Source organism: Grammomys surdaster, unplaced genomic scaffold (assembly GCF_004785775.1).
Source record: "Grammomys surdaster isolate TR1022 unplaced genomic scaffold, NIH_TR_1.0 516, whole genome shotgun sequence".
Classification (NCBI taxonomy): Eukaryota; Metazoa; Chordata; class Mammalia; order Rodentia; family Muridae; genus Grammomys; species Grammomys surdaster.
This window is the reverse complement of record NW_021604935.1, coordinates 127,704-146,642: the sequence shown is the minus strand read 5'-3', so window position 1 is coordinate 146,642 and position 18,939 is coordinate 127,704. Positions and strand designations below refer to the sequence as shown.

Sequence of the window (18,939 nt, the reverse complement as noted above, 5' to 3'; positions counted from 1 at the left end):
AATTGAACTTGGATCCTCTGGAAGAACAGAATGCACTCTTAACTTCTAAGCCATCTCTCTAGCCCTTTAGTGCCCCTTTCTTTAAAGACCCCAAAGAATTCCCTTGATCTTTTCTTCTATACAAGGACAGAACAAATAAATCTGTTTATGAACCAGGAAATGGGCCCCTACCAGACGCTCAAATCTATCAACAACCCTGAGCTAAATTTCTTACACCCTGAAACCGTGAGAAATGAGCGTGTAATCATATAAGCCACTCACATCACCGTATCTGTTAAAGTATCCCAGGCAGAGCTAATCTGGATAACACATGAATATGATTTACAATTACATAGGAGACAAACTGCTGTGTGTCTCTAGGGATGCTACCAGAACGGCTCAACCGAGGGAGGGAAAATGTGGGAGGAGCCATTTCAGGGATCACAATAGAAACTCTAGCATCCACCTCTCGCCACTTCCTGACTGGATGCAACATGCTTTGTTGTCCTGTCATCAAGGCTTCCCTGTGTGTATGCCTTAAACTACAAGCGAAGACAACTCCCCACACACACACACACACACACCTTCCTTGAGATCCTTGTTGGTTATTTTGCCACAGCAAGAAACAAAGGACTAATATAACCCCAAACACACTGTAGCAGGGAACTAGGGCGAAGATGTGGGGTGCTACTGGAACAAACACCTAAAACTGTGGAAGCCACTTTAGCATTGGGTAATTGTAGAGACTGCAAGTGTTGTCAGGTACCTCCTGGAAAAGTCGCCTTACTCTGAATGACTATTAAAGACAACTTTGAGAAGTTTAGGAAGAGAAGAGCAGACAAAGCTTCACGTTTGTGCAAGCATGCTAGACTGGATGTTGGTTTAAAAACACACATGCACAACTGAACAGTAGAGGTGATTCTGAGGTGACAGGCAGAAACGGGAACATGTGAGGGCAAACTGGAGAAAAGGCCACCCTTGTCATAAAGTGACAGAGAACGTGGTCAAATTGCGTTGATGTCTTGGTGTTCTTCCGATGCTGGAGAGACTTTGTGAGAGATGAAACTGGCTGAGGAAGTCCTTCTGCAGGTCCTCAGTGACCTGGTTTGTGTTTTTATTTTTGTTTTTGCTACTGTTTTCTGAGTGTTTATAGTAAAATTTCCCAGAGGAAAGAAATGATCTCGACCAGAATTGTTCATTAAAGAAGAAACTAGGTGAAAGTTTGCAACCCCTCAGGAGGGACCACTGGAAGTATGACCAGGGAGCTAAAAAAACACATCAATCAGCCCTCACCAGAGAAGCCATGCGCTGTGGTCCAAAACCCCCAAAGACAACTTAGAAATCATCACAGGCCTCCTCTCATCACAGGCTAGAGGACAAGGGGAAAGGACACGTGGCTTCAAGGGACCCACAAGCAAGTGGAGGACCTTACATTCCAGCCTATACCTCGTTCCTGGCTTATTCTGCCTTATTCTTTATCTGTCAGGTGGCAGCTTTTTGGGCCCCAGAATAACTTGCTCAACAAAGCTATGGGTGCATGGATACGCCCACTTAAAGTTGAAAGGATACCCTGAAAAGCCATGGCGGGCACCAGACCCCAGACTGTGGGGGTGAAGTGGAGGTAGATCTGAGGGCAGCCACCACAGGAAGCTTCTACTAAGGTAACTCCCCAGCGGATCAATGGCTGCCTAGTGCTCTAGTAACAGGGTCACTACAAAAGCCTTGGAGCCAAACCCTTATCCAGCAACAACCGAGAAGACAGGACTACCTCCACAATGGGTCTAGAAGGAACGGCATCAAGTCGAAGAAGAAGTACAAGGCTAAGGTTTGATGCTGAGTTTCGAACTCCTCCCTTCTGCCTTTGGGGCGGGGCTATCTACTCTGGTTGGCCCGCCTGTGTACTTTATTGTTTACATGTCTGTCTGCTTCTATTTAAGGACTTAACCCTCAGCTGCCCCTATGCGAAGCAAGTGCTCTGCCATGGAGCTGCAGTCCCAGCCCTCACGGTTGTGTTTTGGAAGCATGTGACATACTGAAGAGCAGGGCATTCTGGGAAGAATCGTGCCTCCAATCCGACAGTTATGAATCTGGATGGTATTTACATGAACCGTTGGACCTCGGGTTTTTGAGCTGATAATGGGATGAATTAACACTTGCAGGATTGTCAAGATGTAGTGTGTTTCAGGTGTGGAAGGATGTGAGATTAGGGAGATGGGGTTGAATACTGGTAAATCAAATATCCGTGTTCCCAAGCATCCATGTTAGATCCTAACCCCCAACACGATAACGTTAGGAGGCGGGGTCTTTAGGAGGCATTGGGGTCATGAGGACTGCACCCCAACAAATGAGACAGTGTCTGTATAACAGCAGCTCCGGAGAACCCTTTCCTCCTTCCTTCATGAGAGGAGACAGCACAGACATGCCCCGCCCCGCTCCCCCCACGCCACCCCCCATGCCCAAGGGATTTAAGCCTTCACCAGACTATGAGTCTGCTAGGATCTTGATCTTTGACTTCCTGGCTTCCAGAACTTTGTTTTTAAGCCTTTTTATGGTCGCTCAAGAGGGCTAAAACAGAGAGTAGAAGCTGGGGTCTGCCTTGATTCCAGCGACTTGGGAGGCTGAAGACAGAAAATTGACTTAACCCAGAAGGTCAGCCTGGGCAAGATAGCAATAAAAACTCCATCTCAAACTAACAAGATAATAACCAAAACTATACACAGGGTGACACTAGGACCGAGCTGTATTACTGAATATGAACAAAATACGTTGTATGAAAATTCTCATCGAGTCAATAAAAAATATTATTTTTAAAGTTTTAAAATAAAAACCTCAATTATTATGCTACTTAAATAGACTAAAAACAATGTCATAAAATATTGTCATCTTCTAAACATTCAATGAAAATAAAACCAGAGTTCATAGCTTACACAACACTTCAACAGTGAGTTAGCTGCCTTGGAGGTCAGTTCCTCCAAATTAATTTACAGTTACCCTGACAAACACCAACACCATGGGCAAGCCCATTCAATACCACAGGTAATCTGAGACACAAAAGCAAAAGTCAGTAATTATTCCTCTGCTACTCAAATTGAATGCAATTTTTAGGATAACACTAAAAGGGTAAGGCCACAGGAAACCATTGTTTTCTCTCCTACAATTAAAAGAATATTAAAATGTTTCTCCTCTTAAATTATGCATCTTTTCATCAATTTATCCCATGAAAAACCTGAAACTTGGTAAAGATTTATGCTTAGAAATATTTCTGTGGCATTAGCAAGCAAATTTAGCCAAATCATTGGTTTAGTTATCACTAGTTGTTAAAGTACAGTAAATATATGCAATACACATGTATATATGCATATGAATCGACACATGTAATATACATGAAGTATGTGTGTATGTGTATGTGTGTATATGTGTATGTGTATGTGTATGTGTGTAAGACAAGATCTCACTCTATAGCCCAGGCTGGTCTGCAACTAATGACAATCTTCCTGTCTCAACTTCCCAAGTGCTAAGCATATAGGCATAAACCAACACACCAGCCTCAGTGTTATCTCTATTTTTGTATTTAACTTCTTCCATATAGCCATTATTTTCCAGTCATCTGAAACTTCATCCTCAAACATTCTAAAATGTTCCCTATCAAACCAAATCATCGCTACCAGCAACAGACTCACTTTAACTCAGAAGTTTGTTTTAAACCTTGAGAAGCTCTCACGTGAAAGGGTCTGTGTTGTTTGTTGAATGTTGCCTTGTGATAGTTTGGAAGCTGGTCACTTACCTGGGTTAGAGGTGTACTGCATTGCAATCATTAGCATGGAGGATGCAGAGAGGTTAACATGGGCCGGAACGCTTTCTCTCCTGGAGGAACCCACTGAAACCAAAATTCTCTGATTAGATGCAAATCAATTTCTAGATATGAGTACATACTTGTTCCTTTACAAAGATCCTTGAAAGAGCTTCCTGAGAAAGCTCCAACTGAACTGAGGAACTATTGACATCTTCTTTCTTTCTTTCTTTTTAAAGATGGTGTCTCTTGTATCTGAGACTTTCTACAAAGTCAGGACGACCTTGAATTCCTGATCCTCCTGCTTCTACCAGTCAGAGCTGGGGATACAGGCATGCACAAACTACACACAGTTTATGTAATACTGGTGATCAACTCCAGGGTCTTGTACTTGTTAAGAAAACACTACAGACTAAGCCATACCCCCCAGTCCCGAAGCCAACAGAAATTAATTGAGATAAAACCACAAAACTTCTTGCATGCAAATGCTACCATTGCACGCCACTGCAAAACAAAAAACAAACAAACAAAAAAACCCATCTAATGCATAGATGCATGGAGAGGGTATAAAACCAGAATATAATGACTTTGTCAGAGTTGTGCTTAGGAGTGACCTCTATTCTCAAATTTAAACGGCACATAAACATGTTACTGGTTAACCTCATAAGAAAGTGGGAGCCCCACAAGAGCATATTAACACTTAGAGAGCTAGGCAAACAAGCTCCATAGAATGTGCAACATCATACTCAATCATACATGGAAAATTTAAATAACATAGTGTGAAAATGATCATGCTGGGTTTTTAGATGATTTTCATATGTTACTACACAGCTGTATTCAAACCTTCGCCTGGAGCCCCACCAGTGTCTTCATTATCATGAGAAATCAATTTCGGCTTTCCTTCACATCGAGCTGAGTTGTTTAAAACAAAACGCTTTTTTGAATCTGTGGATAACTGTGAATAACGTTTAGCTTACACCGACCAATGTCCAATTGCAAAGCAAATAGTCTTCAAATTTCACCTAATTGTTGTAGAATCACAGTAACCACTTGCACACTGGTTTTAACACATCTTTAAGTGGTCTGTTCATGATGGCACCAAATTCTACATTAAAATAGTTTCCTTTTAATGGAATAGACTCTGTAGCTCCATAAGTACTCAAAATTAGCTCTGATGAAAGTTATTTTAGCATAACACGGTTTCACCAAAGGATATTTTTATCCCGGCAGTAATTGAGAGAGGACCCCCTACAAAAAGGAAGACTTTTATTAAGATTAAAAGGTAAAATGAATTCCTTTTTTCACAAAGATAACTAAACAAGCAGGAGAAACCCCTTATAGATACACTTGTATATCAAGTTGTCGAGCACAAAGAAACAGATAGGTGAAGTCTCAACAGTCAACACTGTTTCCTATACAGTAAAGGCCACTGATGCAGCCAGCCAGCAAAAGGCAGATAATCTCAAACTCTGCTTTATTTTATTTTATATTGATGTGCAGTGTGTGGGGAGTACATCTCATTTACATCCATAAGGACCAAGGCAACGCAATAAGGCACCCAATAAACAGAAACATCAAACCACTAATGAAGGGTTGCCGGGCAATAGGCAAGACGATGAAAGTTTAATGGGATTCTATTTTGTTTCTACATCAAGAACAACTGATGCCATAAAGGCCAGTGGTCTTTGCAACAGGTTTGAGAGACGCAAACTGAGCTCTGCTAGCCTGAGTCTGCTTTTAGTAATCACTACGACTGCCTGTGTCTAACTCTCAGGGCAGGTGGTATTCAGGTACATAGATCTGTTTGACTCCACACTGTAAACAAGTGCTGATAGTTAGAAAATGATCAATACAAGATAAGTGAGGATGACTAATCAAGCAGGATAAACTGAAGAAAGAACTTCGAATCAAACACTTTCCATCTTTAGCTTTTCTTGTATTCAGCTCCATAAGGTCCACTTCTGGAGACCCTAGCTCAGCCCGTGTGAGGAATGAGAAACTCGGTTCAATTGATAAGCACATGGGGTGCGTCTCAGCAGGCTGGCCTTAGATCTGCCTTTGAGGAGTTCTGTAAGAAGGGAGAAAGGTAAACAAGGGGATGCCCAGGCCAGTACCCAGGGCTCTTAAGGGTGAGCACGTATAGGCTCTGAGCCCTTTGTTGAAGAAGGAAAGAAAGGAATGCTTACTCCAACATAAAAAACAAAAGAATGTCTGTATGTATGTATACATGTATGCATGCATGCGTGTATGTATACATGTATGTATGTGTGTATGCATATATGTATGTATACATGTATGTATACATGTATGTATTATGCATGCGTGCATGTATGTATGTGTGTCTCCTCTCCCTTCTTCTCCCCTCATCCCTCTCATCTGATCTGGTCTCCTCCTCTCCTCTCCCCCTTCTCCCCTCCTCTTTCTCTCTCTCACCACATGTATAGTCTTTTGGTGACAAGTGTTTTCACCTTTATTTAAATTCAACTCAAACTTTTTAATAATAAGCATTTTTCAACAATGAAAACTGTTCAAAGAGGTTGAGAGCCGCTGTGCCTGGAGGCCTTTAAAAATGGGAGAGATGCCCAACTGTCTCGGATGATTTAAGTGAAGTCTGTTTGGAGAACTGCCCAGATGGCTTAGCGACCTTTGGATGTCCCTGTTACCTCTGCAAATCTATGCTGTCCCTCAAGTATGGCCATCCATAAAGCCAAGAGCTCCCCTAGGACACAAGCCCCAGGAAATTGGCTCCAATACTTACATAAACAGACGGCATCTTGCAATTTCAAAGCCTTCTACAAGACCGAATAAAATCACCATGGCTCTAATTTAATAAACATGCACAAGCACACATCATTTACTGAATCTTGTTAAAAAGGCATGATGTAAACGGATATGCAGCTCAGTCTCATGAGAGCACAAAACCAAAAAACCAAAACCACATAAAATTAAAGGGAAAAGATGACTGTCCTCAGGAAATATAATTTTTAAAGTTTCCAGGCCTTTCTGCTCTTCCCCAGTAGCACCAGAACAAAAATTCCCATCATGCCTTCCTCCCGTGAACAGTACCAATCCCTTAACAAGTGCCTCTGTTTGATAACGTGCTTATGTGTGGCTCTCACACGAATCTTGCCTTTAGAAGTAAGCAGATAACGAAAGCCATTTTATAAGTGAGAGGTGAACTAGCTGCAGGAAAACACCAGCATTATCACGGGGACAATGACAGTCCAAGACAAGGACAATCACAGCTAACGTTCCAGTCGGTCACTCAGTCAATCAACACTACTTCTCATAGAAATGCACTAGACATCATTCTGGGCCCTTGTAAGTGGCTATGTATATTATTTAAGATTAAACAAAATTTAGAATTACATTCTTCAGCCTCACTAGACACATCGTACACACCCAGCAACCCTCTATGCTAGCGGCTACAGTACGAGGGAGCATAGAATTTTATGATGCATTTCCATTATCAGAGAAAGTTCTGTGGCCAGTGCTGTTCCTCAGAAGAGGATAAACATCCGCCAGTGAGAAGCGGGAATCTGGGCAAGGAAACAGAGACAAGATAATGGAATGTTCTGCATTAGATTAGAAGGGAATGTCTCAGAAGATAGGTTTCTTAAGCGTGTCCAGGAGCGTGGCCCGGGAGTAAAAGCTCTGGCTGCACGGGCCTGACCATCCAAACTCCACCCAGAACCCACAGAAGAAGCTAGATATAGTTAGTGGCTTGCATTTGAAGACACAGAAATTTCTACAGCCAGAGAGCAGGCAGAGATTGGAGAACCCATGGAAAACCTTGGGCCACCTGGCCTGGGGAACACATCACGATAGTGGAAGCAACAAAGGAGGTCCTGCCTCAACAAGGCACAGAAAACTGAGGTGCAACCCAACTGTTATCCTTTGACCTCACACACACACACACCCCACACACACACATACCTTTCTTTGAAAGATGTGCTACTTGAACTGAGACCTAAAGGAAACACATCAGGAGGGCATTTAGGAGGGCTCCCAGATGAGGGAAATTATATACAGTAAGCACCAAAGCCTGGTGATGCCTTTGTAAAATCACAGAAAAGCTGGTGCAGATATACGGAGGGGTCTTGTGGCAATACAATGACAAAAGCAGAGAGGCTGGCCACAGCCAGCACACTCGGGGTCTTGTGAGCTAAATAAGGCCACTGAACTGAAGGAGTGATGGGAAGCTGGATGGTTTGGAGGAGGGAAACAACATAATTTAATCTACATGCTTAGAAGGTGGCTCTGGGTTTGAGGTAAAGAACAGGTGGTAGGAAGGCTAGCCAGGGAGATAGAGAGACCAGGTCTGAAGCTATTAGACTGATCCGAGTAACCACTGTTAGACTGGGCAATGATGAGATAGGATACATTGAAATAAACCCATTGGCCCTTATAGTCTTCTAAACAATAAAGACAAGGGAGTCACCTAGGATGAAGAAACTCCGAGGACATGTGACAGTCACTTCCTACATTGGCCAGATAGCACTATCTGGATGGCGGAGCAGACTCTCCTCTCAGAGGCCTTAGGCTGTGCGAGCAGAGATGACTGTCATCCGTGAAGGACAGTCTCTGTTCAGAGAGAGTCATAACTTCAGAAGGCATCAGCTACACTCAAAGGGAGGACCAGAGTCCTGTGACTCATTAAAATACTTGCCAATTGGGTTAGTGAGGAACCACGGAAGCAAGATGCCTAACTGTGCAAGTACCATGAGAGCAAAACCTGCCGTGGTTTTATGTGGGCTGTCACATAAGCCATGGAAGGCCCAGCCTCTCCCTGGACGACCTCAGTGTATAGGAGAGTGAAGCCTCTGAAGAACAGGGACAACCTCAGCGACTAGTGTCAGTGTCTGCTGCAATGGGACCTAATCACTACATCTATGATTTGCCTGTGCCTTTGATCCATGACATATTTACACAGTATCACAGAATATTCAAATTCAAGTCTCATATGGCTTTTTTCTCGTGGTCACACAACAAAGATGGGATGCAGACAGGGGGAGTTATCATTAGTGACAATTTTATAGCTAAGAAAATGTTAAATTAGGGAAAGAGGGCTGTCAACAGCCAAAGGACTATAATTCTGCCCCCAACGAATCCTGATCCCAGACAGTTCTCACAGTTCTACCATAAAACTCTTATAGCTGCACCTACCTCATTAGCTAGTAAGTGGAACAGGAATAGACATTATGGTGACGACTCATGTGGCATCCATAGCTTGTCTTCTACTGTCTTTTGTCTGTGCAAGATAAGTCTTCATAAGACCATAAAACTAAGCCGGGCAGTGGTAGCACACATCATTAATGCCAGCTTTCAGCAGCAGAGGCAGGCAGATGTCTAAGTTTGAGGCCAGCCTGGTCTACAGAGTGAGTTCCAGGATAGCCAGGATCAAAGAAAGACCATAACACTATACCCACGTGTCCCATATGGTAGCCAAAACCAAACGATAAATGACCCTTGGCCCAGAGCCTGGAATCAGCTATTCAATGAAGTCATATATTATTTTGAAGTCAACTCAAGGTATAAATGAGTCTTTTTATTTTCCTAAGGGTCAGTGGCTGAGAAAATGTAAGTTAGGAAAGAAGCTGCGTTTGATAGCACAGTCCAGGGTGCGGAAATTCTTCAGCATTATTTCTTTCTTCAAAATAAGCAGCCTACACTCATGATACCAAAGTATCATCCTCCAGACATCCACATTGCAATTTGGTCCACAAATCATACGTTCTTTATTGGAAAAGGAGAGGTTTCCATGGTGATGTGCAAATGATTTTTTTGCAATTCTTAGTAACTCTTTTAACATCTTATCATAAACAAAGTAGAGCCCACACATATGGAATAAAGAGAGCTATATTTTATTTATGAAAGGAGTTAAAACCATGTCAAGGATAATTCTTATAATAAATTGCTGTACTATGAAACCGCAAAAGGAGTTATTTAAAAACAAAAGCACAGGCGATTAGTGGGGAAGCAAAGATGGCGTGAACAGCCTACATGCTATGCGGCCAATGCTTGGTTTGAAGAATTGGATCCACTTCAAAGTCAAAACTGCATCGTCGAAGTAATACAGACAATGATATGATCATTAATTATATAATCATGAATTATATAATTATGTTATATAATCATTAATGACAATCATTTAAAAACTGACAAAATTATTCCCGCTTGCCATTCACTATAGGAATGTCATACCAAAGAGATACTTTTTAACATCTTCCTGTCAGTTTCCTTTCCTGTTGTCTTTTCTTGTTTGCAACAAGGTTTCACCGGCCTTGAACTGGTGGCCTTGAACTTGTAGCTACCCTCCTACTTGAGCCTTCCAAGTGCTAACATTTAAACCTGCACCTTCACTTCCCGCTTCACTTCTGGCAAGTCCTTCTGGCATAGAGTACCAAGCATTCAGAAAATGCAGCACCTTTGATTCTAACACGTTTGTACTGAAGTAAAAATATTCTCCAAGTTAAAAGCCTCTGTCCTGTTTCTGTTTGAAGCTCTAGATATTGTAACAACTACCAAAAACAGTGTGGATAAAATACTACGAGGTATATCCTCATCTCAGATTATTTTAATAGGAATCTGAAAGCACAACCCTTCTGTCTGTGTGTCTATGTTTTAAAAAAAAAGCCTCAGTAATCTATCCGCAGGTGTGGAGACTGTCACTATATTTCAAAGATTTAAAGATGACAGAGATAAACTACTATTGAACTACCAGAAGTGCTTAGCAGTCAAGGCTGAACCAACAGACTAAGACCAGAGCGACAAAACACACACAGGAGCCAGGAGCCGAGCCAGGTCCACCAGTGGTTAGATAAAGGCATGTACCAGTTATGTATAATAACATTGATGTTATCCAGTCTAGAATTATTAAGCCACAAAGAACCAGGGAGAGCCAATTTGTCTTCTGAAACCACCCCCCCCTTTAAAGTTGAAAAGTCATTAATTCCCAGAGACAAGACGTGCAGTGACTTGATCACACCTTCTAATGGATATCAAGTTATTCCGCTAATAAACACTGACACTCACAACTTTTTTAGATTCGAATCACTCAGCTTTAATGCTCAGTTGCTTCAGACATTTTGTGTAAAGCAAGGGGTTTGTGACAAGGTTTTTGCTGAGGACCTCTAATTAAGGAGCAATTAGTCGCCAGCTCCGGAAAAAAAAAAAAAAAGAGCCAACAACACCTGATCAATCTTCAGCACAATGTCAGACACTCACTTCATTAATGCCTCTCCCAAAATTACTAATTAATCTAAAATTACTAATTATTAATCTAAGATCTAGGGGCACAGTGAACTAGGTCACTATTGAGAAGATATGGCCTCACTTTCTATTCTTTTTTAAAAAGATTCCTGTTCATTTGCTTAACAGTCGACCTTGCTTATTTAAAAATAAGATCACAAAATTCTAAGACTATATCCACAAGCAAGCACTGGTGTGTGAGATCACACAGGCAAAGAAATGAAATATTCTGTAACCCAGAATGACATGGTCAGTCTGTTCTGTTCATTTTTCCCCATTGTTATGGATGATTAGGATAGGGGTCAGATTCCTTGCTAAAAAAAAAAAATACATGAAAATTACAGATCTCTACCTAGATTAAATTTGGCTACAAGATAAGCCAAAGGGGACTAAAGAGGTGATTCAGTGGCTAAGAGCACTTGCTGCTTCTCCAGGGAATCTGGGTTCAAATCCCAGCACGCACAGGGCAGCTCACAGCTCTCTGAAGCTCTCGTTCCTGATAATTCAACACCTTCATATGGACATACATGCAGTCAAAACAACAATGCACATTTAAAAAAAAAGATTAGTCAATGTAGGTACACGTGTTGGCCAGTTGTTGACACAACTTTAATAAGGGCATAAGTACTAGCATTGTACTGGACATGACCAATAGAGCTATTTTTATCTTCAAAAAAAATCAAGATAAGGAATGCAGGCACGGTAGTGCATGCATGCAGTCCCAGTATTGAGGAGGTTGAGGCAGGAGGATAGACATGAGTGACATAGTATTGGACCAACCAAGGTAGACAGGAAAACTCTATGTACCTATCTTTAAAATAAAAAAGGGGTGAGAAGATGTAAGACCCACTGAGTGTCAGGCCCTGGGGTGTCACCTACCAGTGTCCCAGGCTAAACCTTCATCACCTTAAGGTGCAGCTACAATTACTATGCCTGAGGCAGCTATGATTATTCACGAGGCAGCTATCATTATCATTTTACAGACAAAAATCAAAGATTAAGTCACCTGCCTAAGTTCACACAGCTAGCCAGTGGCCAAGCTGAGATTTGCTAAGATTTGTTGAATTCTAAAGTCATAATATTTTTTCAGATTTTTCCCTGAAACATAGGATAATCCACAGTCCACCTCAAAAGAATGCTTTAGAGGCCGTGATGATAGAAGCTACAACTCAGACTTCTCTTCACTTTGTGGTCTGCAAAGCCTGCAGAATTTTATCTCTAAAAGTCAGATCCAGTGGCCCATACCCACAATCCCAGCACTCGGGAGTCCAAGACAGGGAGTCAAGAATTCAAAGCCACCATGGACTACATAGCCAATTGAGTTCCAGGCCAACCTGGAGTGAAGAGACCCTGTCTCCAAAAATATACATACATACATACATACATACATACATACATACAAGACTGGTCCCAGACTTGTGACCGTGTCTTTCACAGAAGTCATGGGCTTTGGCTTTTTTCAAAGTGTGCCATAATTTTTTACTCATTTTGTCATCAAAATACTGAGAAGGAAAGCTGATCCAGTCATCAGCACTGAATTAAATTTTAGCCTCGTGAACCGAGCTGTTCAACACTCTATAGCAGTCTAGGACAGGGCTGGGACCAGAGTCCATATATCCGCACTCTCTCCTGCTTTTCCCACTCCATCCAACTGTCTTCGCATGCAGAAGAGCATGGTTTTCACACCAGGCAACACTCCGCCCACCTTCTTTCTAATGTGGAAGAAGGCGCTGTAATTTATATGTGGGAAACACAGAATGCTTTGACACATTCTTTCTTCCTATTCCTAAGGACAAACTAAGGGAATACAATGATTCTAAGGTACAATATTCCACACCATCAACTTCCGACATGATGTAAATTCTGAACCGATGGAATTTTTAAAAAGCGTGCATACATTTCAAGTGACTCCGTTATAACCTTGAAAATAAAGTGCCTGTACCGGTAAACACAATGTCTATCTGTATGATATACAAAGATCATTCAGGATTAGGTGAGATTGAACTTACATATAGCCATTGGTAGAAAAGATGTGCTAAGATATTCAATAATATCCTTGTGAAGAAATGGAGGGAAGGTGGCTAGCGTCGAGATCATCGTGTACGGTAAAGTGCTCAGAACATCGTCATTGAGAAAGGGGAGCAGACACGTGGTCGTATAAAATATTGACTGTCCCAGATCTACAAAACAAAAGTACATCGTCAGCCACTGAAGATTATGCCGTTAACAAAATATGCTAATCTTGTGTTTTAAGGTTTAATAAGCTGGTTTTGAATTATAAAAGGAGCTACTGTTCCCTTCCTACTGAGGGTTCTGAAACGCACTGCTAAGTAAATGCGCAATGTATATGGCAATTAGCTGGTGACTATATTAAGAAATAAATCTGTTCTGTGAGTTTCTCAATAGTGTATCAGTCATCAGAAGCCTCGATATTCAGATGACCCCATTGATGCCATGAGTCTCAAAGCACTTTCCAAGTGAAAAGTACAACTGTGACATCCCTCCATCTTTTTTAAAAGCACCCTTGCATTTCATAAAGATAACTGAAACACAATGATGTGCCCCACTAGGATGTTCAGAAAAATCCAAGGCAGTATTAGAAATAAAACTTGGCTATTTCTGCTCTACTGACCAAGCCACACCGGTCTGATACTTGAAGTCTTGGGCAGTGAGGTCATTTGTAACCTCCAGATTCTGTGTGCTTCAGAGAAAGGAAGCTGGGAGCTGGTAGTATGGCGCAACCCTGTGTCTTTAGTTGTTAACTCTCCAGAAAGTCAGCCTCCCTGGAAATAATCTCTCTCGAGGCTTTAAAATGCAGGTAATAGCAATACCTACCTGGCTTCGTAGAAGGTTTAGATGAGATAAACACAAAGAGATCAGCATAGCATAGCATGTACTCCAAAAAACATTAGCTACTACTTATTGCCATTAATATCACTAGCATTGTTACCTGCGCGAGAAGTGAAAAATAGAGGACCTTCAAAACAAACCACAACTATTTAGCTTTAGAATGCATGATGAATAAATCCATTACAGTCAATGCACACTGTGATATTTCTGAACCTCCCAAAGTATAGGCCATCAGCCAAGGCTTGACATGAAGACAGATCACTTTTTTATTCATTAACATATCAAAGTCTTAGACTCTGCTCTGCTTTGGCCTAGATTTGTCTCCCAGAACCATGTGCATTCCTAAAATTATTTTTGATAGTCATGAGAGTTAATGTGTCATGTCAACCAGCATGTCAGCTGACAATGTGGTCAGTGTGCAACCTGGAGAGCCAGGGTCCAGCGCCTTTGAGCTCAGACCAATGGGTGGAAAATGCACAGGTATTTCAGTGTGAATTACATTAAAGCCATGTATAAGAGACACCTCAGATCTATTCACTGAGCCTTTTTAGGCTGAGGCTAAGAAGTCTAATTACAGATTATTAGCACTGAAAGGGCCTGGAGGTCCACCTGGGTTATTTTCCACCCAAGGACACTGAGATCTGGCAAGAGAAGTGACTACCCGAATCACAATTCGCCCGTAGTTGAACTGCTCCTGCTCATTCCTATAGGCCACAGTGGGGACAGAGCCTCTGAGCATGGAACAATCAGTCATTCTCTGCTCAGCTCACTGAAGAAGCCTCACAAGAAGCTTGCTCACAGCATCAGCCAGCAGAACCACTGCTCAGTGACTCTCACTGAAGAATTGCACATTCCAAGTTACCTTACGACCCGGTTTTTACTGACAGCCCTGAGCAAAACGGTGCCGTCTGGATTTTCTAGACCAGTCACTAGAACGAACTAGGGAGTTTTATCCTACCTCCTAAGCTTTTTTTTTATGCAGAACAAGAACACAATAAATAAATATCAAGATAAGGTCACAAGGCAGGCATAGGCATGAAAGCAAAAACATAAATCATTGTCAAGATTCACACATTATGTGGATTGCCATTTACCAAGTGAAATACCACAATCAGGAGATCTTAAAAATAAAAGGGCATCTACTCTAACCCAGAGGACCTTCCAAGGAACACTTGAGTTCATATTGAGTTTAAGACTGGGTACCACAGAGCAAAGGTTCCAGTGAGTCTCAGCAGATGTGTTAATTGACAACCAGTAAGTCCCCACAGTCTGGTTCTGACTGGGAGAAGAGTGTAGTACAAGAAGCTAGGTAGGTTTAAGACAGCAAAGGGTTCAAGATAAGCAACATCACAAATTACTACACTTTTATTTTCACTATAATATAACATTGTAAATACAAAAAAAGCAAATCCAGTAATAACTATTTCATCATTTTATGAAAGTAAACAATTTAAGACATTTTAATTACAAACACTTAATACCAAATCAGCCATTAAGCATTCTTTTAGGACAGACAAGTAGCTCTATGAAAAAATAAAATAACACCCACCCACCCACCTGTTTTTATGCTAGCTTTTCTGTACAATGAAACTTGGGTTCTCATATTTCCAGGGACCAAATGACAAATGTATTGAAGACATTTACCAAGTCTTAAACTTAGTTTAAAGACATCCCAGGTTTTAAAGTACTTTAAAAAAAAAAACCTAAACAGATCTCCACTCCCCATAAAATTTTTAATTTTATTAGCCCAAATCCATATGGGATAGCTAAGCAGACATCCCAGCCCTCCTCTGTATGGATTACAAGAACAGAGTGAGCAAACAAGGTAATGGAAAGACACAGTTGGATGGGTCACCACTCTAAATACCACCGACACACTGTGTGCTAAAACACCTCGCCCCGTCAGTTTGCAGTAATTGCTGGTTGTTAGATAAATTTGGAAGAGTTCTTGGGCATTTCTTTTATCAGGAAAAAAAAAAAATGAGTCCCAGAGAGAAACTTTGATTTGCCCTTGAAATTCCCAGAATCAGTCAAGGATCAGAGCCTGTTCACCAGGCTCAACCTCTTCCATTTTCTGGGGCAAGGTTTTAAACTCAGCTTCTCAGCTGTGGCTTTAACAAGAGAGCCTCACAATAAACTGCTCAGAAGAGGGAGTAACACCTTAGATAACAACCCTGGGTATCCAGGCAGTGTGGAACATCAGGACGGGAAGCACCATTATTAAGTTTCATTGTCAGAAAGGCTTTGAACGTAAAGCCCTTCAAGAGATTTACGACAGTAACAACGTTCTCCAGGCCGCTGCTCAGCATCATAAATATTCATGAGCCACACATGGACATCTCCAAAGACTTCAAGAAAAATGCTCACCGTGTTGGCCATGCTGTAGTAAAGGAACTAGATCCAGAAGAGTCACCAAAGTCACGTAGAGGCCTTGGTAGTCCAAAGAAGGGTAGTCTGACAACTGAGCATCACGACTTTGCGGGCCGCGTTCTGAAGGAGCATCTCGCAGGACGCTGTAAAGGAGGGAGCGAGTAACAGTAGGGTTGATGGAACTGACCTGCGGTCTTAGAGATGGGGTGAGTGGGAATGGCACGGGAAAAAGACACATGGTCATGGGCACTGTCAAATTGGAGGCATCTTGGTTTTCCTTCTTCCCTGTGCGGGACAAAATGCTGTTGGGGGGACAAAGAAAAAAAAGAGACAACAAAGACACAAAGAACAGCACATTACATTGAAATGACACTCTAAAACAAATAGTAAAACACCAGATACATCCCACATAAGATGCAATCGTCACAGCAGCACAGTCTGCAGAGCCAGTGCTGGAGCACAGTGGCGTGCTCCGGATGCCAACAACACAGGTGGACTTGGTTGAGGTTGCATTGCATCTCATGTGTTATCTGGTTTATAAGGAGCAAAAATATAAAAATGCATGTTTCAGTGCCAAACCCATGTTTCACAGTTTGTCAATTTGGTGAAGGGAAGGTTTCCTCAGAGGAACGCCATCTTGGCTTCATCTGTGAGGGCTCTCGTTCCTAATTATAGGGCGCTTCCGAAGCAGTCTTGTCAGCAATACTAGCTTGTCAAGTAAATAGAAACGCGCAAAATATAGGTATGGCACTTGCAGAAACATGTTATAGCAAAGAATAAACATGTGCGTTTATTAAGAAACTCTTAAAAATCACATGTTTATTGCATCAAAATAATGTCTCTATGTATATTATGATACTGTTTCATGACATTCTGTCAGTATCATTTGAGATAATGAAGTTTAAACAGGCATATGAACTTAGAAATAATACATATTTCTAAAGTGTTAGCTAAACTACATTGGAAAAGCTATAAAATAATATATAGTAAATGGCCCATAGCATGTGTTGGTGAACTAATGACAGTCTGTGTGTGTGTGTGTGTGTGTGTGTGTGTTTTAATTTGGCATGTTGAGGAGCAAACGTTTTATTTTATGAATACAAACAGCGGTTTATTAAATAGTTATCTTGAAAACTCTAAAAAGCTAAGCAAGCATCGTCTACTATAAAGCTGTACATCATACAACAAGATCTCGGGTCACTGCTGTTACTTACTTTATTATTCAACAAAACTCACTAAACACTAGAGAAAAGATAATTTAGAAAGTTAAAAAAAAGAGTTTAATGGGGGTCAAAGTAGTCTCTAAAGTAATTTTGCTTTTAGTCTCCACTTAAATCTACAAAACTTTTAGTGAAAGTTGTAAGGCAGAAAAGTTGGCGGTTTAAAAGTCAAAGTAATTACTGCTTAGCCAAAAATGTTTAGGTTTTTAAAATTAGATTATGCTATTTATTAGTAGGCAACCATTACGCACTAAGACGTCTATGGCACTAAGGTGCTTTCCTATAGTACAGTTATTTGCTAGCCAAAATACAAATCCGCTTCAAAATGCTTCATTTCATGAAGACAACCTTGTTTTATACTTACTCGTGTGCATCCATTACTAAATTCTCAGCTAATGGTGTGCCATCTACCGTATCACAGTGACGTGAAGAACTGGTTAGTGTCGGCATGCTTGTTATGTCAAGTTGATATCGCTTTTTATTTATTCTTAGCGCAGGAATATGTTACAATGTAAAAGAAATGACTACATGCTTTTTATTTTCTATGTGCCTAATTTACCTCGATTTCCTCTGTCTTCTGTTACCCAGTGTCCAACGGAAAACAATTGATAATAAAGATAATTTCAGAATACTTAGGTAATACTTCTTAGCAATAAAGAACGTAGGAGCTGCTGTATTTGTTTTTGTTAAAAGGGATTTAATTTACCTTTTTAAGTGTGTGCTATATTGGGCTTTGTAACCTCACCCTGTACAATGGGTTGGAAGTATTCTACCTCTCATGATCTGCCTACATCTATTATAAAGAACATTTTTTTTCACATCAGACTTTATAGTTCCCACAAAACTAAATTCCTCCTCAAATTATCAGCTTTGCATGTTGTAGTATCGATAAGTCTAGTCACCAATTTTTTTTTCAGTCTTACAGGAGTCTAGTCTCCTGAAATCCCTTTACAATCACAAAATGGATATGTCAATATAGTTTCCCAAATCGGCACAAGTTGGCCAGCTGCCAACATCCTCTCAAGAAAACATCACTATCCTTTAGTCAATTAAAAAAAAATACTGAATATCACAAATGTGTGATATTTAGAGCATCCGTTAAGGCTGGCTAACCACTTCCTTGGTGGGGGAAATTCAGCATGTGATTGGTTCCATGTTACTAGTGCTCCAAGCTGGATGGACTGTGACAAGCACTAGTGAATAACTTTGGAGGCTATTGCTGTGATATTTTTCCCTCCTGTACATGTGGGAGTCCCAAGTGACAGCAACCACATTGTCCTACATTCAGAGAGGGAAGAATGTCAGCATGGAAACAGTAAAGCTTTCTTTCGCTGCCTTCAGATTTAGCAAGTAGGTGAGGTTGAGAAAAAAAATGGCGAAAATGAGTTATCCATGAAACCAGTTTTAAATTACCATTCATGTCTCAATGTAAGGAAATGTGTTCATTTGTGGGAAAACTTAGGAAGGGCTCATGAATCA

At 41.1% G+C, this 18,939-nt stretch overlaps 1 protein-coding gene across 3 annotated transcripts in view; it reads right to left on the bottom strand.

Moving 5' to 3' along the window:
• Positions 1-18,939, bottom strand: part of Unc79 (unc-79 homolog, NALCN channel complex subunit) — a 233,189-nt gene that overhangs the window by 163,640 nt on the left and 50,610 nt on the right. For 2 of the 3 annotated variants that reach the window (XM_028781705.1, XM_028781702.1), the window contains exons 3-5: positions 16,238-16,542; positions 13,030-13,200; positions 3,764-3,856 (exon numbers count right to left, since the gene is read on the bottom strand). In XM_028781705.1, coding sequence (XP_028637538.1) covers positions 3,764-3,856; positions 13,030-13,200; positions 16,238-16,542 — 569 coding nt within the window. The remainder of the gene's footprint in view (positions 1-3,763; positions 3,857-13,029; positions 13,201-16,237; positions 16,543-18,939) is intronic. The other variant, XM_028781703.1, reaches the window with a different exon arrangement.